Consider the following 25,694-nt stretch of genomic DNA (forward strand, 5'->3'; position numbering starts at 1 on the left):
TGAAGCAGGTGTAGGCTATGTATTGAGATACTGTTAATTTCTTTGTATAGTGATATATTAATAGATGCTCAATTTTTAAGTAAATTGTGTCAGTGAATGATTTGACTCTTACATTTGCCTTAAACTCCGTTAAGAGGAAAGTCTCATTTTGAACAATGTGTGTATCCATAGAAATCTCTGTTAAATTTGCTGCTCAGAACCTTCTGCTGCTCAGAAGAAAGTCTTTGAGAGACTCTCTTTACAGAGGAAATATATTGATTTACATTAAGGGATTTTGAAAGACTACTTGTCACTATCAGTTTTGATGTTTATTTGTTTTCAGCCTGGAAAAGGTAGCTACAGATGAAAAAAGGAGCCCTTCAAAGCCTTTCCTGCAGAAAACATGTCTTAACATCATTGGAAACACAGTAACAGGTTAAGACTCCAGAGCATTGGTCTTTCTTTAGCTGAAGCATCTATTAAAATAGCTGCTTCTTGTAATAAAGAGGGAGGTCTGGAGGGCTCTGAGCGGAGTGACGGAGAGGGTGGGGATTTAGGACTAACAGGTGGTCCTGAGACGTGCTGGCTGACGCTGAGCTCAGAGCCAGCGCACTCACTGTGGGTGTTCGTGGGCTCTCCTCTCTCCTCTGGATACATGTGCCTCTTGTTCCTGGGGTAGCAGTGGAGCCCTTTCAGCCATGGCAGTGAGAAATGATCTGAACAAAACCATCAGGAGGATAGCACGTTTCTTTTACTGGTTTCCTAAATCATTGAGCAGTTCGAGGAGAAGGACGGTAAAACTTCTCTGGAAATCTCCGGGTAAGTCTGCTGCTATTTTTCCCCAGATTTTTTCCTGCTAAACGAAACAAAACAAAAACAACAAAACAAACAAACAAACAAAAAACAAAAAAAGAGGGGAAAAAAAAAAATCTGTTTTCTTTGAACTGGTTAATTTTTCCAGGCCAGAATTGTTTGCATTTTTTCATTCTTGGAGGGTCATTAGGCAAAACTGTCAAAATATTCTGGTAAAGCAATAGAAGGTTCATCAGGCTTGTTCTGGCAAAGAGTTCTTTTGCAGCTGCATAATTTATTCACATCACTGATATTTGGTATCTTGTTTTTGCCATGTTTCTCCCTTAGGTATGTATATAGGAGCTCTGATATGACTCAAATAATTGCCTGAAAGTTATTTAGAATTGCCTTGAGCTGTTCATTGATCTAGAAGGCTGTGCAAAGACTGAACTGACTAAAGACTTTAACTCATTGTACCAGTGTTCACACAAAGTGATGGGCAGCTTAGAGGGGCTTATGCTCAGCAGTGATGCACTTGCCTGCTCTTCCATTTTATCAGCTGAAATGCAGTACAGCTCAGCTGACCAGTTATTAAAGGCATTGTTCCTCACAGCATCTCAGTGTTCTGATCATTGTCCAAGCCTGGCAGAAAACTGTTTGCATCTCTCAGATTAACATTCTCATAAACGCCCTTACAGCCCAAATACCGTTTTGTCCCTTTAGCACGGTCTGTGAAGGCTGGGGCTGAGGCATGTTCTCAGGGGGTTGGAAGAATGTGCACTGCCATAGTGGGGGAAGCCAAGTTCTTTATGTTCTTCTTAAGGGACTAATGGTACAAGGTCAGATTTCTTTTGACTGGGACTCTTTGGAACAGAATGGTGAACTTGTCAATTCTGCAACATTAATAACAAGTTTGTATTTGCATGGCACAGACTTTGGGTCAGTTCCACAGCTGAGCAGCTTAGTGTTGTACTTGAGACAACAGATCTGTGACTCTTGAAAGGGGATGTGCCATCTGAAATCTGTCACAGTAAGGGTGTTAGGACCTAAATGACACATGACTTCTTCCCAAAGGAATCCACAGATTTCAAATATTCACAAGGAAATCTCAGGACATTGAAGTCTGTATGAAACTTTCCTTGATGAATCTAGAGTTTTGAACCTTTCTTGGAATACTGGTAATCTCAGGTCCTCCTAATACATGCAAATCATCCTGAGTCCTCCTAACACATCAGATCATTCCTGCATCTCCTTTATTAATTATTGATAGTAAAAACTATCAATAACTTCTATGGAGAGCTTTAATTGCTAGCTGGGTTACACATGTGTGAAAATGTTTGCATGCCAGTTATCTTTTACCCCAGTATTGCAAAAAAATAATTGTATCTGTGACTTGTAACAAGAAAAGAGGTGAACTCTGAGTGCTTTAAAAATAATGCTTTTTTGTGGGTTGCCTTCCTTCTCCCTCTACATCTGGTGGTTTGAATAAAATGTATCTTTTTACGATCATTTTTAGTGTATGCTTTAGCACCTCTTTAGAACTGAATTTGTGAATATGTCTGAAGTGCCCTAGAAGTCCTTTGCTACCAGTGCAATGAGATATTTGTCACAAAATTGTGGGTTTGATGGAAATGTGTCAATTCAGTGGAAGGTTGAGTCCAAGCAGAAAAAATCTCAGTGTTAAAATTCAACTCAAATTTCTTGTAAGTTTACAGAACCCATTCTTATAAACTGGAAGCTGAAGTCCTGATGCTCCTCTCACAGGGGAGGAGACACAGCTCCTGATTTCTCTTTAGTCTGTACAAAGACAGTAAGTTACACTTGTTAGTTAAACCTTAGCTACCCTGACGTCCACAAACATTTCTGCATTTTTCTTCAGTGTCCAGAATTTCCCTTTAGTTTTTGGTGAATTACAAAATTACCCATTTCCTCAGCTTCCTCGACTCTGAAACATCACAATTTGGTAATTCTTTACCAAGGTGCCCTTCTGTCCTTCTGAGAGAGTTATTCAACTCAAAAGCCTACGCTGAGAAGTACTGACAATCTACCCTGAGCAGTATTGACCATCTGCCCTGATCAGAATTGACTACCATCCCTTGGTACACAGAGATTTACCCTTGCTTCCTAGAATCCAACAACTTTTTGCTGTCTTTTCCTGGTAGGTTTTACTCCAGGACTGGCACTTACAGAATTTTTCATTCAGGATGAGCTAGGACCCAGGATGACCCAGTAGAACAATTCTGTGTCGCTAGGCTTGCCCCATGGATTAATAACTAGCTGGCAATTAAAGCTTTCAGTAATACTTACCGATAATTTTTAGCCACATGTGCTTTAATAATAAAGTAACATTTTAACAACAACAAAATAGAAAATTTCGTTATTTAGACATGTTAGGAAGGTCAGAGATTATGTTCTCTGCTATCTCTTAGATTTTGGGTGATCTCATTCATCATGTAAACCAAGAGATGGGCACTGTGCCTCTGCATAGTACCCTCAGACTTGCTGCTTTTGTTCTGCTTCTATCACTCCATGTCTCAAGATGCCTTGTCCTCTCTGCTTGACCCAGAAACAAAATCTGCTGAAGCACAAAATTATTTTTTAAGTATAACAATGAATTTAGTATTGTTGTAGGTCACTGTGTTCAGAAAGGTGCATTTGACATAATTTTAGAAAGAGCTGTCAAAGCATGATTAGGTTGCTGTTCCTAAAAATGTTTAGCTTTTCAGCCTGTCCTTGGATGGGCACTTTGGGATTAGTGGCCACAGACTTTGGCCTACAGCTAATGTGCTCCTTGCAAAGCTCTAAAAGAAGGAAGAAAATTTGTGAGCATTCTTCAGTCACTGATTTTGATTAAGTTACTTACTGAAGGATTAAAAAAATATCTTAGACATGGTTCAGAATATACTAAATGTAGCTGATAATATTTTAACTGCATTTAGTTTGATGAAGCGTACATTACATAAGAGGTTTAAATTGAGGGATGTAGATTTTAGGGTTCTGGAGCCTTCATTTCTTTGAAATATGTTTGAATGTTTCCTACAGCATCTTAGGAGAATTTATGCTGGCACATCATGTGACTAGAAATTTTATCATGATAAAGTATGTATGTACAGGGAGAGATATTGAAAGGCAAAGGAATTAGAAAAAATATCATGAAGAGCCATGATAAGACTATAGAATGATACAAAAATTCAAAATAGACATGTAACTCCTGTTTTCTCTGTCTTATAGCAGAGGAATAAGGTGAGGGGTGACAAATATAAAGCAGATAAAAGGATTTTTCAAAATTATTTTTAATTCAGTATGTAATTAAATTGTAGAACTCATTACGAGAGGATGCTGCTGAGGTCAGGAATGTAACGAGATTTAAAGAGGGTCTGGAAAAATAAGAATATTCAATATTATGATAATTGAAGCTACAATAAAAGCTTTGAAAGCCACATAAATCTTCTTGCTTAAAGATTTAAGATGACTTTTAACAATTAAGGATTAGTCTGAGATAATTTTGTGGCTCAGATCTCACAACTGTTACTCTTTCATGAATTTCTCCTTAAGCAACTAATGCACCCCCCTGGAAGAGATAATTTTATGATCTGCATTGATTTAAACCTTTACGATGTTTTTTAGGCTTATATAGAAAAAAATAGGGAGTTCTTCTGAGCTCTCAGGACTATTTTTATGTGTTCCATGTCATCTGTGAACTTGAAACTTGTTTGTTACCAATTCCAGCAAGAAGAGGGAGTTTGTTAAGTCAGATTTTAGACATGCTCAGAAGACAATCCCATATTATCCTGTGGAAAACATAAAAAGCGTGATGCTTGCTGATTTTTTTTTTTTATATTTTTTTTTTACTTTGCAAAACTGCCCCAGGGGCAAACCCTGCTTGTTCTGCAGCCATTACAATAAGTAAATAACTACAGAAATCAAGTCTGTCTGAGGTGGATGATTTTGTGTCCTGTTTCTTGCCAAGTTCTGCTGGCTCATGAAGACCTTTATTCTCAGCTCTCATCTGGTGAGAGTTCTCATCATTTTGAGCTACTGTTTCTACTAGGTACTTTGGAAGGTTCTTTCAGAGGACAGAAAGTGAGAATTTATTGACAGAATTTTAAACTGATTATATTTCAGGCAGCTGGAAGTTGATTTTTACCCTTTGCTTTTCATTAACATTTTTTGCAACTTTTCTGCTCTATTGAGTTACTCCTTTAGTCCTTCTCTAATGTTAAAGTTAGAATATTTTTATTGGTTTCAAACTACTTTTGGTAAGAATGGCTAAGCATCCAATATAAAATTACATTTATGTAAGACTATGTGTTATACAAAATAAGTGGAAATCTTTACATGGGTATGATGACATGCTTTAAACTTGCTACCTCCTCAAAGATAATTCTTTAAAATATAAAGCTTTGACTGATCATGCAGTACAAAAATTCAACCTTTCAGCACTCTCTTCAAAATATATCCAGCTGATAAATCTATAACACATATGGGATGGGAGGACAATGATAATTCAGTATCTCAACTTAGATTGTCTTAGGTTAAAATATTTGTAAATTAATTTTTTTGTTTTCATATTTGACCAACTAACATATGATGGCTTATGCTATAAGTGCCCACATCCTTCTGTGACCTCTTTAACTGGATTATTCTGGCAATAGTTTGGGTATGTAGAGGTAGCATACCTTGTCAAAACCCAACTGGTGAAAGCCATCGCCGTCCTGTCTCCCTGGGGCCAGGGGTGTGTGACCCGTATGCAGTCCCTACGGTCAGGCCTGTTGTCTCCTGCATGGGTACTGTAACTTTCCAGTGAGCTCCTAAAACTCCTGTGTTTTTAGCTGAAAAAAGTTCTCCTGGTCATCCCCACAGTTCACTGGAGCCCTTGCAGTATCTGGGGCCAGTGTGGCCCTTTCAGGCTGAGCATGCAGAGCTTGCAGAGGGGTTCTGAGTAGTAGAGTGGCCACCTCTGGGAAAGATGGAGGGAGTTTTGTCCTAACACAGGTGATAGAGCATAGAGGCATTTGGGAACTGTAGCCCTGAAGCTCTACATCTCTTGTTGATGCTACATTTTTGTTTCTTTTGCCAATGTCAAGCAAAAGCAGTTAGAAGATGCTGGTTCTCCACTGCACCTCTTTGCTACCCTCGGTGCTAGTAGGAGGATGAGTGGAAGAAAATGACCAGCTGTTGTGCATTTCATTAAGCACCTCTCCAGTACAGCTGCTTCAAGATTCTCTCAGGGCTGGCATGATGACCCGTAACGCCTGAAATAAAAGCTGTGAATTGGTCATTTATGAAGAGTAACATTAATAAATTAGTAGTGTGGAATTACCTATTTTAAGGAGATAATGTAATGCTAGAGCTCGAGATGTAAACATAGACCAAGCTTGGATGCAGCATGCAAAAGCGGGTTTAGAATTGAGCTGTAGCCAGTGTGAGAGGTGATCTGCACAAGTGCAACTATTTTTGTATTAAACTTAATTTCATTTGATGGGTTTGAGTCAACTTTTTTCTCATCTCACATTTAAACAGAAAAGACTGCAGGTTTTGTTTGGCAGAAAGTCTAAACTTTTAAATTTCATGTGATCTGTCAGTTAGAGGTCTGGCTTCTGTCCTGGTAGGATATAACTGCTGTTTCACTCCTCTAATGGAGTGATCATTGATCCTGCAGCAGCTATTCAGAATTAACTCCCAATCCCAGCGTTGTGGCCAGGTAAAGCAGGGAGCTCTTCCGAGCTCTCAGGACTATTTTTCTGTGTTCCATCTCCTCTGTGAACTTGAAACTCTTGTTTGTTACCAATTCCAGCAAGAAGAGGGAGTTTGTTAACTCAGGTCTGGTCAGGAACTCACAGTTCTGGGAGTGTACAGACGGAGACACCTAAACTATACTTTTCTTTCCTGTTGTGTTTTCACTGTGTTTCTCAGTGAAAACAAAAGGAAGTGCTGCTTTGTGAGTATCCGTAATGCTGGCTATTTTGGGGATTCAGCAATAGAGGGCACTAGAGTAAATGCTTTCAAAAACCAGCATTTTTATTGGATTTGCATACAAAAGTGAAAGCTCACTTTTGGTTTTTTATATGGAAGGGATATTCTACCAATTTTTTTAGGTATTTAATGTTGGAAAGAGGATAACAGTCAAAGCAAGTGGAAGTCCCAAGATGCCAGCATGACTTGTAGTAGAACTGCATAAATATTTTGGACTGATTTTTGACTTATTAAACAGAAATTCTGCTTTTCTTTCCATTGCATTTTCAATGCAGAATTGTATACAGCAATGTGTTCCCGAGCCAGGTGTTTATTGAATGTAATATCTGATGCCTTTGATTCTGTCAAAGGTGGATTTCAAATGCATTTTATGAAGCCACCACAAAAGGAAAATCAGGTGTGAGAATGTGTGTAGACCCACATCCCCATTCTTGTTCAGGATCTGTTCCCACAGAAGTTGGGAATTCAGCATCTGCTCTGAGCTGCTGGGTTTTGTGGTCTTCATATGAAAACTTGATTTAATTTAAAGACAACCTGAGCTGCTTTTAGACTATTGGTAGAATTTACTGGGTCTGGTGGATTAGGCTGGTAGCTGGGATTCAAATGCCTGTGGACAAGTTTGTCAGAGGAAAGGGGCTATAGCTGCCATTTTACCATCCTAGCTACTCTGCTGCCATGTGGCTGCTGCAAGTGTAGCTCAGTGCAATGCAAAGACACCCCTCTGGCTGCTTGGCCTTATGGAGCAGGTGGTAAAAGGTGGAGCAGCCAGAACTTGCTGGGGAGCTACTGCTATCTGTCCCTCCAGCCTGACTCTGGGGGCTGTGTGTGGCACAGCACAAGGCTGCGAGCTGGATGCTGGCCAGGGGCTTAGCCTTCTGCTTTTCCCCTGTGCTGCTTAATGATGTGTAGAGATACCCAACAGCTGCTGCAGGCTTGCACAAGTTAGCTTAAAATCAATACTTCTTTAGGAAATCAAATGTAAATGAACTATCATAAGCTGATTTCTAGGACAGGTCAAATCTAGGATTTTACCTATGGAGCACTTTTTTGGGTGTGTGGCATTACTTCACTGCAGTTCAGAAATGAAGAATAAGATTTGTTTTCTGTTCCAGAAATGCAATCTCTTTGCTCTTGAGCTGAAGAAGAAATCCAGTTCCTATGTGGTACCCTGGTTTTGTCACTGGTACATGTGGTCAGTAAAGCCTGACACTATCCAGGTCCACCAGGTTTTCTGGAGCCTATGGGCCTATGTGAGAGGGGTCTGTGGTTCACTGGGTCAGGTGTACAAAAACCACTCTCTGAGGTTTGTCATGAAAGGATAGACATGGTGATATGTCAAGGTATCTGCCACATTTTGTCTCTAATTCATTGCCTGGAGTTACTGCACAGAGGAACTTGGCCTCCCCACCTCTATCTAGCATGGAGAAGTCGGAGTCTCAACACTCAGAGCAAAAGCAATGTAATCAGCACAAGGAAGTTGTCTCTTAGGCTGTAAGCTGGAAGTTAAAAAAACTAAAGAATGCTATAGATATCTGTATATGAAGAAGACTAAAGGAGAAATGAGGCCTCTCCTTCCTCTCACACTGGCATTATTTTGTGGTGTTCCCATGCCCAGGTACCTGCAGGGGAGCCCTTACAGGAAGGAGGCATTTCAGGTTTCCTGGGGAGAGAGAGCTCAGCCATCTACCTCTCAGTCAGCCTCCCAGAAACTGGCATACTAAGAGCTCCCAAAATCATGATAGCTATGGTATAGCCTGAGGTGGGGGTGTGGTCCAGCTCTCCAGCTAGGTATGATGCTGAAACAGATAAAGGAGCCTGTGAGAAGTAAACATAACCTAAACTTGATTTTTCTTGTCTTGGGCTTTAATTTTTAAAGTATTTCCCCTATTGCAACTTTATGTTTTAACCCATACTTCTATTGAATGAAGTGAATATTCTCAGCCTTGTTTGCAAACAGATTTTGTGATTATTTCAGGGTAGTCCGGCAAACACTGGGTGTTCTGTTTCTGTGGGAGTGGTGACTGTAAATGGGACTGTATGCAGAGCAGTATCTGGCCAAAAGAAGTGTAATAGATTTCAGGAGCAGAAGCCTGTTTATAGGCTGGTTATGTAGGATCCCACGTTTGTGCAAGAGTCTCCTGTGACATGTCTTCACTGGATCATGTTGGCAAGCTCTGGAAGGAGGGAGAAGACTTGAGTTTTGTCACATTGATAAAAATACAAAGAAGCTTTATCAACCAATTAGATTGATTTTAATTCTTTAGTACTCCAAAGTAAATCAATGGGATTTATGCTCCTATGTCACTTAGGGCCAGGTCACTTAGGGCTCAGAGATGTTTAAGCATCTGAGAACCAGTGCAGATTTCAGAAGCTGAATCACTGACCCTTCTTGTGGCACTGGCACCAAGAGTGGGGAATCCTCCCTCAGTCAGGAACCTTCTCTGTGGCAACTGCCAGCAACCTTACCTGGCTAACAGTGGTCTTTTAGTGATGCTTTATCCATGCTAACACTTACATGTCAGTTTTCCAATGTGCAGCTGGATGGCAATGTCACCTTCCACTTCTCAGAAAAGGCTGGTGAGCTGCCCTGAGATACCATTCCTGGCCAGCCTGCCTCATCTCCTCTCCCTGGCCAAGGATAGCCATGACACAGAACACGTGTCCTGGTGTTTACCAGTTATCTAGCAAACCGTCTGGCACAAACCATGTTAACATTAGCTCATACCAAAGAAAAGTATTTAAAGGCTCTAAGATAGATGACAGAATTTTGGAGGGTTATAGAGGTTCGAGTAGCAGAAACTGAAAAAAAAATCCAGTTCAGACTGTTTACTCTAAAATACCTGTCATTCTTTCCTGTTTTGTAGATGGGAAGCTGAATTTAGGTATTAACCAATTATTTGCTATCTGGTGCATAAAATCAGAAATATGGACCCTGAGTTCCCAGACCGTGAAGACGTCAAACAGTCCCAGGTTCATGCAGGCTGCTGATTTTTATACCTTCTTTTCTCCTTTGAGCCTCCCTTGGTGTTCTCAGTGATTCACTCAAGGAAGTGTTTTCTTCTTACCAAAAGACTGATCACTCCCTCCTACTTTACAAATGTAATGTCCTTTGCATGTGGCAGAATCAGGTTGTTGCCTGCCTAGATGATAGATAAACTGTTATCTAAAAACTCTGAATCTGAAACTGGTGAGTAATATGGCAGGTTTTTTGTGTAGTACCCAAACTCCATCTCAGTGAGACACTTGGCAAAACAAAAGCAGCGCAAGCATTTGTGTTGGAACCTGGACAGTTTTATTAAAGCACTTGTCTTTTGCTGAGGTCCGAATATATGCTCTTAATAGAGCATTAACAGTCTCTTAATAGAGACTGCTACAGGAACTTATCCTGTTTCCAAGGCAGGGTTCCTGACCCTGAGTTAGGCTGTGACACTTACAGATAGAGCTGCAGTTCAAGTGCTTCTTGGAGAATTTCCCTAGACAGCAAGTTAAGCCGGTTCTATGGGAAGTGTGTATCCCAAAAAGGGTCTTGACCTGTGGCTGTGAATTGCCATTGTATCTATTGACAGCAGAGTCTATAGAGACACAGCAGACGACCTTAAGTGGTACTTGTAGACAATCACAGCTTTACAGGAGTTTGGAAGATGTGGACTTCAATCTGATCTAAGCCTTGTGTAGCTTCCCAGTGGGGAAGGAGCACAAAATACACACAAAGATCCCTCAGGGGAAAGGATGGCCATAAGGACCTCAGAAATCATATATTATCTGAAAATAACAGTGATCCCTAAAAAAATCTCTAATTGAGAAATATGGTGAGAACGTTATTTTAATCTCAGACTGATGTTACGTGTGACTAACAGATAAACAAACAAGCAGAAATAAGGAGTATTTAATAGAGATAAAACTCTTATTACAGCAGATCTCCACCTCCTAGTAGTTGTGCTTAGAGCTTCCTGAAGGTTGTTTATTTCAAGTAGGTTACTCATTCCATTACGGAACTGAGTGAAACTGTTAAAAAAGATCTTTATAGCAACTTTAGCATCACACTAGAATGTAGACATTTAAGCATCAGCAAAAAAAGGCCAACACAACATATATTAAGCATTAACTGAAATGTGACATGCTGATACCAATGTATTGTAGAAACAACACAGTTCAATTCTGTTGTGCAGGAGAAATATAGCTAAACTTAATTCTCCTTCCTTTTGTTACCTGCTCACTGAAAATTGATTAAAAATTAAAGCACTAAACACCTCACATAGTGTGAATAATTTTTCCAAGAAGCTTTACAGGCATACTTTCCATAGAGCAAGCACAGCACTAAAACTCTATTCTGATTGCTGAGAACCAAGCTACAGGTTCTCATGTGAAGATGACTTTACTTGCTAACTTCCCAACACAGTAGTAGGACCAAGTTGTGTATCCTCCTGACACTTTCTAATAAAGACTTTTTACTGTGGTTGATAAATAATGCAAAAGTAATACAAATTTGGCTTTGAACTTTCCATGTGCTTCAGTTGTTTAGGCACAACGTAATTTTGCATATCCATTTGGGAGTAAAATTTTTCTGGGCTATCACAGAAATGAAATCACAAGTTTCCTAGGCACAGGAGACCACAGCAGGATAGAGACACTTTGCTATTGAGCCTCTGCCTGCTTCTGCCTGATTTCGCAATGGTTACTAAGCTCTGACATTGGAGCATCTTTTGGGTTCCTGCCTGTTCCTTTTCTTGCTTTCTGCTGCACTGCCCTGGAGCAAATTGGTTATGGGAACAGCCATTTACAAGCTATCAGGCAAAGTCAAGTTTTGGGTGAAGAAAAGCCAAACATCACATTGGGTCCATTCATGTAAAATGAACATGTTGAAGCCTTACAGTTCACCCCTACTAGGGCAGGACAGGAGTGGTGTTGATTTCTAGCAATAATATAAGTTATTTTTTTCTATGACTCTAGTAAAGACAATGTTGCAATAGAATAATAAATCATAAGGTGTTTCATTATGTCTCAGTAACTGACAATGAAACTTCCAAACCATAATATTTATATGTTTAATAAATAGATACTTACTTTGCATTTCTTAATAATTCAGGACAACTTGCATAATTAATATGCATTGATGCATAATTTTCATATATAAATTCAGTGTACATGACAGTCTGAGCATCAGTAAAATAAAACTATTAGCTTTCCTAATTGTGACTGAATGCTTTTATCAAATGTACTGGGTCCCTAGAGTCTGATTTCAAAGAACAGGATTCATTTCAGACCACATCAGGAAAGAGCACCTGATTCTGATTGTTTTCAAAGCAGAAACACAGCAATCCATGATATGATGACCATAACAGTCTTTGCAGAATTATAGCTATTTTTTGAACTCATGGAAATTTGGAAGTGCTCCAGTAAAGGTTTACCAGAAGAAGGTATTTTTAAAATTTGATGCTGTCCAAACCTTTGTGGAACACTGTATGCCACAACTGGAATGAAATAATATATTTAAAGCTAAAACACAGATGAAAAAAAGATCATACATAGATCCAGTGTTTTAGGAAAAAAACATCCTTTTTCTAATCTTGCTTATTAAACTTATAAATAATATGTTAAAATCTAGCTTAAGATTGAAACAATTTTAGAGATGAAGCTTTCACATTTTTTGTAATTATGCCTATAATAACCAGGTGGAAGTTATGAGCTTGTCTTGCAAATGACATTATGGACTCACAAATTAAAATGAATATAAATGGCAAAGAAAATAGCATTGAGAGTTAATGTTTCCTAACTGAATAAGCAATCCTGTTTCAGAACACTGTTTAGCTAACAGATTTTCTGCTAATATTATTTGTGAATTGGTGCATGCTCAGTACATACACTTGTGCAGTCACAAGAAGTTGGGAAATTAGTGAATCCTGGTGTCCTACAGATTTGTAGGAGATTCCCCATAACCTCCTCACCACGCAGGTGATGTGCAGTAGCAGGTTGTCCAGACATGGACAGACAATGGCGTAATGGCTGAATTTTGCCAGCTTTGCCCTGAGTGTGGGTGTTAGTTTGTGTCTCCCTCCTTTAGCCTGGATATAATTTTCATAAAACTTAATTAGCTTTTAGACTATTTGTAGTTGAAATGGCCAGCTTTGTCAGAATTACAGGGGGAGAATTGAAGGGTGGCCATACAGTGCAATCTCATATGCATTTTTTCTAAAGAAGATAAATGAACTGAACTTGCAAAGTAAAAAACACAGAAATTAAGGGAAAAAAGGAAATTAAAATACTACATTCATTTTATCTTCTTTTGATTTTGCAGTGTAATGTAATTTTTATTTAAGTGCTCCAATCCTGGCTTTCTTGTGGAGATGTCCTGTTCTCTTTCCGGATAAACAATGGCTCTCTATTTTATTTATTCCTCTTGGTTTTTCCACTGTGTCTTATGGGCTCCCTTCCCAAAGACAAAATCCTTCTCTTCTCAAGTCATCCATGAAAATGAGTGTTCTGTCTCCTCCAGAATTTCATGAGGTACATGAATCATCTGAAAAATAATCCCAGATGCATAAGCATAAAACAGAGCCCTGGGAAAACCTCATTTGGGTCAAAAGCACAGTTCTCCCTGACTTCAGCTGCAGCTGGGAATACTCCATGTTTACTAAAAGCTGGATAAAGGAATTCAAATGTGGAACCCAGGAGAAATTAGGCAGCAACTGAAGCAAGCCTAACGTGGCTTGCCAGCATCACACAAGGACGTAGGTACAGCTATCATTTCTCCTGGGCACCATACAGCTGCCTAACGATTATTTTTATTTGTCTCCACAGTCTTCTTTTATTTGTCTTCACAGTATTGATTCACCTTTTTCAAATTCTGCATTAAATACAGTAACTGTTTTAGAGAGTTTGAGTCTTTTTCAGGGCTTTGATTTATATTGCAACAAGGTCCTTTGCAACCCATAATTAGCTGATGTCTCAAGAGGAGTGTGACTTGAGATACAGTGATATTATTGTGATATAGTTGTGATGAAGTCAGTCTATTTAAGATCAGAAACATCCCAGTTATCTGCCTCACAGTGCTGATCCAGGAACTCATTTTGCTGGGTCGTTGGTGTTGAAAAAGTTTTGACAGGCTGACTTAGTACCAAATAAATACAATTAATCTTGCCTTAATGCAAGATTATGTATGTAACATAAATGTAGCATAAATTCTGTATCAGGCACAGGAATTTGATTGCAGGTTTGTACTTAATCCACGTTATAATTTTTACTTTTGAATGGTCTCATGGTACAGGGGTATTGCATTAAAGATCCAGTCCCTAGCCAAGAGGAATATCATTTCAGGGGACACTCTGCTATCTTGCCCCATTACACCATGATGAGTATGGATTGGAAATGCAAAGGTTCAATAATTTATTTTTTGCAATGGGAATCTAATTAAACATAAGGAAAACTGAAATTTTTGAGAAGCTGATAAGGGCACAGAAGAGCCCATCCAGAATTCATCTTTTGCTATAAATCTTGAAAGTGTAAAGCTTTATACCAACGAAGAAAATAAAAGAAGTGTAGCTTAGTTAGAAAAAATTAAAGCATTTCCTCCAAAGTCATTCTTGGAAATGGCTGAATTGTTTTAGCTGAAATGTTCTAAAACAAACAGCATGATGTTCCCCAGCATGGAAACTTGAAGTGCAAGTGGTTGCTCTTTGGCAAAATTATAAGCAATTTAAAACCTAAAAATAGAAAGTGACATTCAGTCCTAGACAAAGATGGCATCGTGAACTCTGCCCAGCTTATGCAGAAAACCAGCAAACACAACAGGGCTTCAAAGCAAATACAAGCTGTTTTTGCAAATACTCTTAAAGTGATTCTTTCTTTGAGATTAGAGGGAGTATGAGTCATCTATTTCTTACTAGAGATAGGGCTATCTGCCTGTTATAATGAATTTACATTTTTAATAGCCATCTTAGTTGACTTTGATAACCAGCAAGTGAAATTTCTGAATTATTACTGAAGGTAACTATTTGATTTATCAGCATAATTAATCTTCAGATAAGCCACTTATTCTGCTTTCAATATTCATGTGCATATTCTTATGAGTACCTAGAATTTAAAACATGAAAAGATATGCAGCAGTAATTCTATGTGGATAGAATTTTTTGTCTGTAAGTCAAAAATGTTGTGTCTTTTCTGAGAAATGACCCTTTCATGCTTACATTGCAACAGCTAATACCTCGTTTGTGTCATGGACCTTTTGCAAGACCATCTCAGTGAGGCAGCCCTGATCTAACTAAAGACCTGCTCGACTGCAGGCCTGTCAGTGTGACACTGGGAGGTGTGCTGCACTGTCACCTTCGCTCCGGTGAATTTACATCTCCAGCACTGTGTTGCTATTATTATCTTTGATACGGGTGGGGAAATTCACTTGAGAGGTGGTTATTGCTCTGAGGTCACGTAGCAAATAAGGATGTGTCTCACTCCTATGTTCTGTCTGCAGAAACCTAACTTCTAAATACAATTTTAATTTTTTTTTTTGTCTTTTTGTTTTCTTTTTGTTTCTTTTTTTTTTTTTTTTCCCTTTCTTTTTTTCGCCTGGTGTCTGTGTGTGGGTTTTTAAGATTGCAGGTACACCTGTCATGCTTACTGCCAAGACCTGGTTCACCTGGGCTGCCGGCGGAATGGAAAATTAATGGACTGCCTCACTACGCATGATACCTTAGATTCATCTTACAGCAGTGGTCAGGTAAGAGATCTCCTGCTCATGTAGTTACTGCTTTCTCTTGTCAGCTCTGCTGTGAAGTGTGGTCTGACTGCCTCATCTGGCTGCTTGGGAAGAATGTCTCACTTAGGCATGGCCAGCAAAGCTGGATTTTCCCACTCACTGCTGTGATTTTGCAGCACAGCTGGGTCGAGGAGCAACTGGCTGCTGCCAGCTGGGTGACTCCTGCCCCAGTTAGTTTTCAGTTAAATTGACTGAAAAGTAATCCCACAAAACAGTGTTTTTCCTGTTGGTTTTGTCCACTGTGGGGTCATTTACACCTAATCAATAGAAACTTCTGAGATGTCACCTGTGGTAACATACAGACACTCTCCTGCTTTTATTTTTAGGGGGGAGAGAGGATGAAGAATTGTGGCAAGTTTTTTGTGTGTAAGTTCCTTTTTTCAAACCTTTTATTTGAGCATCAAAAGACTCCTTCATTAATGCGTGTCTGGTCTAAACTTACAGTGTTACTGTTTTAACTGAAAAGTGTTATTCAAAACATAATTAGTGAAAACAAATTGGAATATGCATACGCACAGTGGTCAGTTTAATCCTTTTACTATCTTTAGGAATTATATTGAAGAAATGTCTTTACTGGGGGAAAGGGTTAAAACCCAAACAATCCCAGTCCCAGCTATTATTGGTAATGCTCATTTTATTCACTGTAAGAATTTATGTGAAGCCAAACAGCACAATCATTAACTAAAGATGATGCACTGCCATTTCAGTGAAATAGTCTGAGGACACACAAAGCAAAACAAGCTTAGCTTGGTGGCAAAAGCAGCAGGAAATATTTGCGCACAGTTGAGATAAAACCCAGCGCTTGCATTCCTCGGTGATGATCACTTACCGGTGAATCAACCAAAGATGTATTTTCTCAGAGGATTCCAAATAAAAAAAAAAATTAAAATAGTGCAGCTCTTTTTGTTTCCAGGTTCCTGTTAAGCAAAATTCTTATAGTATATACAGAAGGCCTAAAATCCAGCTGGGAAACATTTGTGAGGGACAGATTAGACTTTATCCTCAGTCCTTGCCATACAAGTCATACAGATTCCAGGAAGCATTTTTATAATTTTATTTTTTTAGCAGGAAAAAAAATGGAACTTGCCACAGACTTATATCAAAACCAACTTTTATGAAATGATAATTCTATCAAAAAGTAGAATTTTACTTATCCAGATAAGTAAAAACAGTATTTGGTAATACAAAGATGTGTAAAGAATTCTAGTGACTAGAGTGATTGTTCAGGATAGTCCTAGAACAGGCTGTCCAAGAAAGGGGTGAAGTCATCATCTATGGAAATGTTTAAAAAATGAGAAGACGTGGCACTTCACAATATGGTTTAGTGGCGTCAGTAGTATTTGGTTAAAAGTTGGAGTTGATGATCTTGGAAGACTTTTCCAACCTTAATGATTCTATGATTCTAAAATTTCTGAGCACCCTTGTTGAGCTTGGTGTGTGTCCTCCAGGTCATCATGAATTTTCTCTGCAAGTGCAACATTTTCTTTTGTAGAAGCCACGCAACCACCACCCAACTGTCCAACCCCCCAAACTGTGACTGAGGACATAGTGTGAGCTCCATGTGTCTTGCTGTTGGGAAGACTGAAGGGGAATAACTCAGATGCTGAGAGGCAGAGTAGCAGGGATGGAGAGGAGGAAGTACATGGCAACGCAGGTTTTGAAAGTGTGGGTAACCGTCAGCAAGAAAATATGACGGGAGGAGAGAGAGAAGGGCATTGAAAATAATTTTTACTCAAAAAGACACATACAGCTCACCTGCAAGAGATCTAAAAAATGAAAGTGCTGTCCTGGGTATGAACACTGAGCTAGGAAACTGTTTCTTGTTCTTTGAGCCTTACAGTACTTAGGGCAGCCAAATTTCATGTGCATTTGTTTTGTGCGCAACAAGATCGCATCAAAGAAGTACTGTTTTTTCCTACTGATTTCCTTCCTCTTGGAAGAAGTCACACTTTGACTGCTTGCAGTGGGTGACAGTTGTTGCAAATCTCTTTCCTAACTATCTGTTTGTGTCAGTGTGTGCCCGACAACTGGTACATGAAAGATGAGGATTCAAATGCTATTTTCAGCATCCATGATCTGCTGATTTTGAGGCAGCAACCATTTACATGCAGAAAACCTGGAATGTTTCCTGTTGGGTCATTTTCTTTACACACGGCTGTCCCACATGCACAGTGCAGATGGAGCTACCACAGGAATCTGCAAGGTTTGAATTCGCTCCTTTCTCTGCTACTGACCTTCTCAGACCACTTTATCTTTCTAGGACTTATCTACTTCTCTTGTAGTTAAAAAAGAAATTAGAATTTTTAACAATAATTTTAATATCTTTGAAGGGGAACATTGTTGCAAAAGATGGCATTAGGTTACTATTTAATTGAACACAACTCCCAGCTCAGCTGCCTTCTCAAAATTACTATTTTCTTCCATGCTAGAATTTCCTGGACTTTATCAGCCTTAAAGGTGATTTTTAACTTTCTGTTTAAAGTTTGAACCTGCATCCCATGTATGAAATTGAATAGGTGTTTAGTAAGATTGTGAAGGGGTCAGGGGATGGAAAAAAGACTGAACCTATCTTCTTTACAAAATTATCATTGCATTCTTATTCTATGGATGGTGTCTAGTCTGCAGGATTTTACTTAGATGCAGGACTGTGCTTTTGAAGCAAATCTTCCAATTGTCTTCACTTCCATTGTTTTGATTGATATCAGGGAGTAGTCATAGGACAAAAATCAATTCCACTTCAGGTGAAAACTAAGCTGCTTCCTGAAGCCTGTGAGAAGAGGCACTCCAGGAGCCAACCTAACACACTCAGTCTACTGGATCAAAGCAGAGATTTTCTTAAGTAAACATTATGAAGGGTTTTTATTGAGGACTTTGGATTCTCAGCACCACTTGCTGTCTTTTACAGAGCTGTGCATTGCACTACATAATTTGCTAAAATAGGCATTAGATTCTTGGCACAGAACTTCCCCCAGTGATGCATGCTTTTTCTTTATCTATATCGTGACTTTGAAAATCACATGGCATGCAAATCCAGTTAATTTTGCATGAGCTATGCAAGTCAAATGCAGAGTTACAACAGTCACACATGTATTTGGGAATGTCTCACCCCTACAGTGAACATCAATTTAAATTGTGAAGGGATTTTGCAGGAATACTCAAACTTTTTAGTATTTATAAAGAGGGATGACTTTCTAACAGACCACAGTCCTGGGCTTTGTGCCTTTTCTTCCTGGGATGTTCTAATTTGGAGTGCATTTGTTTTTTTAAGACACTAAAGCACTAGTTCGAAGACATTATATTGGCACTCTTGTGCTGGTACAGGTTAGATCTTTTCTTGTAAAGAGTCATGGCACCTCTGTATTTGCATAAGCTCCTTCAAATACAGAGAATATTATTTTGTGATGATAGTAGCCAATGCTTTGCACTCTAGCTCTCTATGACCTAACACCATTTCAGATTGCTCAGGCAGTGTGAATGTATATCCTACTTGATACAGGTGATATAAACTTCCCTTTATTCTGCTGCAGTGACCTGGTCATGCCCTGAGTGCAGCAGAGCTTGGTGCCCTACTGTAGTTCCTGGTCCTGAATGCTTGTTCATGCCCATACATTTTCCATGTTCCCCTTGCTCTTCCACTCCCACTGTCACCAGGACTGCTGGTTTTGGACAATGCTTTTTCACAATGGGTCAGGAAAATATTGTAGCTTCTAACCTTTGTCCTTGCAAAGCCCAATTAGCTCTTCAGTTCTCAACACAGCCTGTGAACAGTGCTGTCAGCACAACAGGGACTGGAACTTATGATGTGGCTGAAACACCTTAAACTCCAAATAACCTTGAACAAATGTCACTTTGAGACACAGTTTGAGAATATAGGCTTAAGATTTCCCTTATAGGAAAGAGGAATTTCTTACAGGCTGTTAACTGCTGATTTTGCAAAGGGAGTCTACAAATTTCCAGTGGATTTCCCTCCTGTGCAATTCTGCCAGCAACCAGAGCACTTGGGTGCACACATGAGTGTGCACAAACAGTCTCAGAATCTGGAATGTGGTCACACAGCTTGACTTTGTTAACAAGTCGCTGGAACTCAAAAGGCCTAGTTTTTGAGCTTCTTTCTCTGAGGGTGTATATATACACACATAAATATTTCATTATAAAAAGGTCAAGGAAATTCCATGATGAAGCTGTTCTTACAGATTGCTAAGGCTGCGGGGTTAATACAGGGAAATGAAACTCACAATGTCAAACATACTGCAAGTACCCAATGGCAGAAATATATGACTCAGGTGAAAATTGTGTGACCCTAGATGTTTCCCTCCTGAACAGACTTCCTATAGAGATTAAAGAGGAAATTATACATATAGGTTCTCTGTAATCTTGTAACAGAACACTCAGAAAAAGCTGGGGAAAGAGTTGCCAATTTCTTCCACGAGCAAGCAGAGTGGGATGAATAAAGCTCCTTTCCAGCAATTGTCTTCTGTGTTACCACGTTGCCGACTACAGGCACACCACCTCTGACTGACATGCCATGGCCTTCTCAAAAGTCTAAGAAGTATCAAAGCCATTATGTGGATTTTGATATTTTCCTATTTTTCTATGATTCTAGATGAATCAAAAAGTGATATTTTTTTTATGCATAAGTCACAGATACAATTTATTTTCTTCTTCAAGTTGACAAGCCTTCCCAAAGAGGTCTCACTATGCTCAAATTTTCTCAAAGACAGAGGGCATTCAGAGTTGAAGTTTGTACAAGACCTACGGCAGTTGGTAAAGTATAAAAAGAGATATAGGGTGTTGCAAATGGCTTGGATAACAACACCCCCCAGGTTGCTTCAAATTGCATGAATGCCATGGAGAAGAATGAGAGGATCTCACAGTACTAATACAGAAACTTCTGGACTTGGAAGGCCACTGAGGTTGTCGCCTAAATGTACGTGAAACTGAAAGTGGTTTCAGTTCCTTGCCTTAAAAGATATGGTAGTTGAACATTTCTTCAAAAATAACCCATTGTGAAAAAATTGACAACACAGAGAAGAATATCATAATGTAGGTGTGTGCAGTTATTGATTAACAATGAAAGCTACCTTTGAGTTATTGATTGCTTTCCTCTACTAATTCTTGGTAATGGTGTGTACTCTGTACAATGGGTATGGGGTTTATGGCTCACGTATTTCAAATCTATGTTAAACATGGTTATGCTTGGTAGTAGCTGAAAGGAAAATAGGAAAACTGAATTATGTTTGTTTTGGCAAGCAAAGCAAGATTTAAATTTTGACAGTAACTGCGTAAGCTTTTAAACCAAAACTGAAGCTGATTTCAATTCTAATTTCTATATTGCTCAGGTTACTATTACGAAAATACATTTGTCAAAAATAAAAAACTTGATCAATTATATAACCTAGAAATTAGTTCCAAGCTTTCAAAAAATAATTTGAGACTTTCAACAACAGTTTCTGGGGAACTACCTTTTGTAACCCTCCCTCACAGGATTATTATTAAAATGGGCTTTGCACAATACTGACTTAAGGTCTTTAAATCATAAAATAATTGTAACATTTTATAGAGTTGTATTTGCTCTATCAGATATTTGGACCTTTTCAGTATGCTCTGGCACAAGCATCAAGGAATAGTCTGTTGGGTTTCCTTGGGCACACTGAGCAAATTCTTGGGTTGATGGGGACTGAGGCAGTAGTTGAATATTGCAAGTAGGATGAATCCAAAAGACACATTTAAACAAGGAGAGGGTTTTAGAACTCAAAGTAGACCTCAAAGCCCAGTAAGTAAAGACTGGATGGGGCACGTGGTGAGGAGACTTGTATCATCATACCACCAAATAGACTTAGCATTAGAATTGATATTTTTAACAGAATAAATTTCAGCTTCCTGGTGGAAATTTTCAGCCCACAGAAGCAATCTAAATTGTGTTTGTATGCCATTATGTTTTTTAAACTTAAAAAAACCCACACATTTTGATCCCTAAATCTGTCTTTAATCTTTTTTTCTTAAAATTGGCTTGTTGGAGGTTTCTTTCCATTTTAAGTACTTGGTCAATATTCAGGCTCAACCTTTCAAACAGAAAGGTAACAAGGTCACTGCTTAAGGCACACATTACTGAAACATAGAGAAGGTCAGTTATCAGTTGTTTACCAACCAGATCAATGTTGTCAAACACCTCTGATTTTCTAGTTCCATTGAAGAAACAAGAAGGCTTCAAATTAGAGGAAAATGCTATTAGAGAAGGGGAATATTTTAAATGTGCTTTTGATTTTTTGTACAGTTAGGTGTTTTCACATTCAAGAGTTTTGTATTGTCTTCCTAGAAAATATGTTTCCCTAAAATGTAGCCAGTCTCAACCTGCCATTTTGTCAGCTGCCATTGTAAGATCAATGTTCTTTTTACACTATTTATTTCTAATATTTTTTCAAATCCTTTCCACTGCTGTCAGTGTTGTGCCAGATGTAGGATGTAAAATACTTACTGTATTTTTTTATTGTGCCAATTTTCTTCCTAATTCAAAGTTACCAATATCTTCCCAGTATCTCAGCAGAGCACAGATGATAACATTGCTAATTTAATACGGGTAATAGAGGGTTGCAGGACCTATATGTTCCAGGTGGTTCTCCAGTATTCAAATAGCATTGCTGAATCATGTTGGAGAAAAAGTTCAAGGAGAACTGATCCTCTAAAATGTTAAGTTCTGTGTGGAGCCTGAGGGTTGGGCTTGTGACAGTTGGCAGCAGAGGGATCAGAGAACATTTCTGTCTTATCTTCAGGGTAGATTTTTCAACATGCAGATCAGGACATCAACCACTAGGACAGTTGATTTTGATGTGGCATAGGAAGGCAAATGGATGTTGCATCAAAACTTGTGTGCTTGAAGATGTGTATTTTGTTGATTTATGTTGTAGAGTAGATTGTTCATAGAAGCTGCACAATTGCTGGGTGATAGATCACTGATCATTATAGTGTCCTGAGTGCCTTACTGAACCCTCAAAACATGCAAAGAAAATGAGCACTGGTAGGGAAATTGTTAAATGGTGTGTAAATGCTGGGCCATTCAAATCTCTGTCTCAGTGAAGTCCTAACACTGATTTTTCTCAGAAGTCCATATGCTATAAACAACAGATGGAGTACTGAACTTTGCCTTTCAGTTAGAGACAGGCTGGCAAACAGAGTGACAATGGCTTTTATTCTACTCTTCATGGCCTGATTATGTTTTTCATATCCATTAAACACCTCAGTCTAAATAGAATTACCAGCAGCCATGTCAGGTTTGTCCTAACCTATTAATCCACAGGAGTAAAGGGGTTGTGAAGTATAACAAAGGGCTGAAGAGATATTTAATATCAGACATTTAATATCAGACATTTTCCAGTGCACTTACTCAAGAGGATGATTTTATTTTGCATTTGAATATTCAGGAAAGTAGCTGGGCTTGTGATATGATGCAGACTACTTAACTAATCCCATGTAGACCTGCCCTGAGCAAATAACGAGATGGCAGTGAGAACTGATTAGAAAAGAAAGTCAGAGCTGTTGGGAAACTGTTGGGAAACCTATGTTCTCAAATACTCTTCCAGCTTCACATTATCTGCCTTTTTTTTTTTTTTAATAGAATTTCGGCCTTTTTGTTTGACTTATGGCATTAGCAGCTGCTGGAAATATACACAGAAGAGATTGCTGGTTTTGACTCAGTGCAGGAAGGGCATGATGCAAAACCTTCCCTGGTGGGGAAGGAAGGTGGGGAGTGGTTTTTGATTATTTTAATGATAACATTGCTGGGTGAAGATAGGAAAAGATTTGTTCCCAGTCTTTGATCCAAGTAGCATGCCAACTAACAGTAACAAAGACAGCTGTTAGGAAATCAGGTAGACAACAGAGCCTATGTTGTTCTGTTTGTTTTTCGTACAGAAATGAAAAGTCTTGTTTCCCAGAGCACAGGAATCAAATGACAGCAGGTAGCATTTTTTCATACTGATTCATGGCTTCCTCTAACTGGTGACACTGCCGAAAAGCTGCCCTCCAGACTCTTCCTCAGTGCAGAAGAGCCCACTTTTTCTCAGCAGCTCAGTTTCTCCCCAGCTATGTGCCTGTGCTGCACTCTGTGTTTCCCTTTTGCAAGGGATCTCATTTTACAGTGAAGCTCCATTCTTGTATATGTTTTCTCATATCAGTGTGCTCCACAGGAACTGGGGATAAGAACTTAAACCTGCTCCATTTACTCTGCAAATAGTTTATATAGCTGTGTAAAAATCCAGTGATGTAGAGTTAATGCTTCAATATTCTTACTGGGAAAGGGGAAAATGTCACCAGTTGTATGCCATTTAAATGCATGACAATGAAGTCTTACTAGTTAAACTTCTGGAGAGTAGTCTCTTTGTTCCAACCCAAAGCATGAAGAAGTAGTTGGCTGACTCAGATCAAAACATGCTGGGTTCTCTTAGCACTAGCAGGAGATCTCAAGCGATAGCTAGTTTGTCATGTTCCCTCCTCCCTTTTTATTTCAGCTATGGTAAATCTCCATTCCTGCAGCATAGGTCCACTGCTGATTCAGCACCTCTGCTTCCCAAGACCTTATGATATTTTACTGCCAAGTGAAAAAAACTGCCTGGATACAAAAGGCTGTTGTACAGTTTCTTGGGAACACAAAGGCACAGATACAAAATATATACTCCTACAAGCTTTTCAGATATGGTTTGTTCTACAAATAATACACTGATGATCAGTTGTCATTGGTTTTGTGTTGGGTTGGTTTGTTTTTTGTTGGTCTTTTTTTTTTTCTGAATGCTTATTTCACAAATTATGTAACCTTTCAAAAAATCAGATAAAGTCCCTTTACCATTTTTCATTTATGGTTGTGACATCCAATTGGGATTTTTGATTCAACAGTAACTTTTCATCTTGATCACTTTTCATCTGTGACCTTCATATTACTTATGACTTATGCCATGATTCTTAATCAAGAGGCCACTCCTATGGATGAATTTTAGATCAGCTCCTGGCCCAGATGAAGCTAGAGCCATGATGCTTGGACACTGGATGGTTTCCTGAGAAGATAAACCAGGCTGGTCTCTGGATGCCTGCCCTATTTGGATACCCCTAGAGAAAAATGGAAAAATTACCTCCCTTTTGCATTTGAGAAGAAAACTTTCATAATGGGATCCCAAGAGATTATCAGACACATGTATTTCAATTAGTGAACCCTTGGAAATCTGCATATGCCTGTTCCAGGTATTTTGTCTGCTGACGTGTTGCAGTAAGATGGATAACTGGATACGATTACTTGATTTGCCTAAATCATACCCTATACTACTCCATCTTTTTCCCTGCTGATGCTTGCAAGTGTGTATTGTAGCCATGGTAAATCCCATTTTAAGGCTTTATCTTTTCTGTTAGAGTGTGTGTTTACAAGAAGATAAATACCATCATTGATGATTTTGCTTTACAATCCTAGGTGAGAACAAAGCAGTGATGATGGTTACCATGGGGCAGCAGGATGAGGTCAGTACCATGCATCCTGCCTGGACCTCACTTAGTTGACTTCAAGATAAAAATTATGTTGTCTTAATTTCACTAGGCTTTTCTATCACAACTTCTTATCAGAAAATTCTACAGCATTCTCCTCTGGGGTGGAAAGACCAGCGTATCACAAGGCTGAGCATTACTTTTATATTTCCCAGTACTCATGAACTTTGGTTTAGCAGAATACTGCTTTCCAGTGTTTTTCTGATTTCCATTTGCATTTTTCTCTTCCTTTGACCTTCCTTTTGCCATCCTGAGTAATATTTTCCTTTACAATAACCTTGAAGAGAGATTTCCTTATCTGCATATATGACTAATCAGTAAGGTTTTATGATTATTATAAAGCAGTTTGTTGGAGGTGAGAATTAGAGCATGAAACAGGGACTGAGGAAGCCAGATTTTCAGTCCTTGCTTTACTAATGACTGAATAGATATGGCCTTCAGCAAGACAATTTGGCCTTGGTTTTCAGATGTGTTGATTTAATTTTCAGTCTTTTCCCTCCAGCTTTCTTTTCTTCATTGTTTTGTGGGGAGGAAGTTGCCCACAGTATGCAAACCTGCTATTTCATTTTACCTAAAAATATGTCTCAATCTGGGCAGTCAGAAGTAGAAGTTGGTTTTAGAAATGGTTGTGAGTAGTGTTCCTTACCTATCACCACAATGAAGATGAACTCTTTCC

At 38.9% G+C, this 25,694-nt stretch overlaps 1 protein-coding gene across 1 annotated transcript in view; it reads left to right on the plus strand.

Annotated features, from left to right (window-relative positions):
- The first annotated feature begins 605 nt into the window (after positions 1-605).
- Positions 606-25,694, plus strand: part of RASSF3 (Ras association domain family member 3) — a 92,052-nt gene continuing 66,963 nt past the window's right edge. Inside the window, exons 1-2 of the mRNA XM_021547443.3 lie at positions 606-798; positions 15,333-15,457. Of these exons, the coding sequence (XP_021403118.2) occupies positions 678-798; positions 15,333-15,457 (246 nt within the window). The 5' untranslated portion in view covers positions 606-677. The remainder of the gene's footprint in view (positions 799-15,332; positions 15,458-25,694) is intronic.

Source organism: Lonchura striata, chromosome 5 (assembly GCF_046129695.1).
Source record: "Lonchura striata isolate bLonStr1 chromosome 5, bLonStr1.mat, whole genome shotgun sequence".
Classification (NCBI taxonomy): Eukaryota; Metazoa; Chordata; class Aves; order Passeriformes; family Estrildidae; genus Lonchura; species Lonchura striata.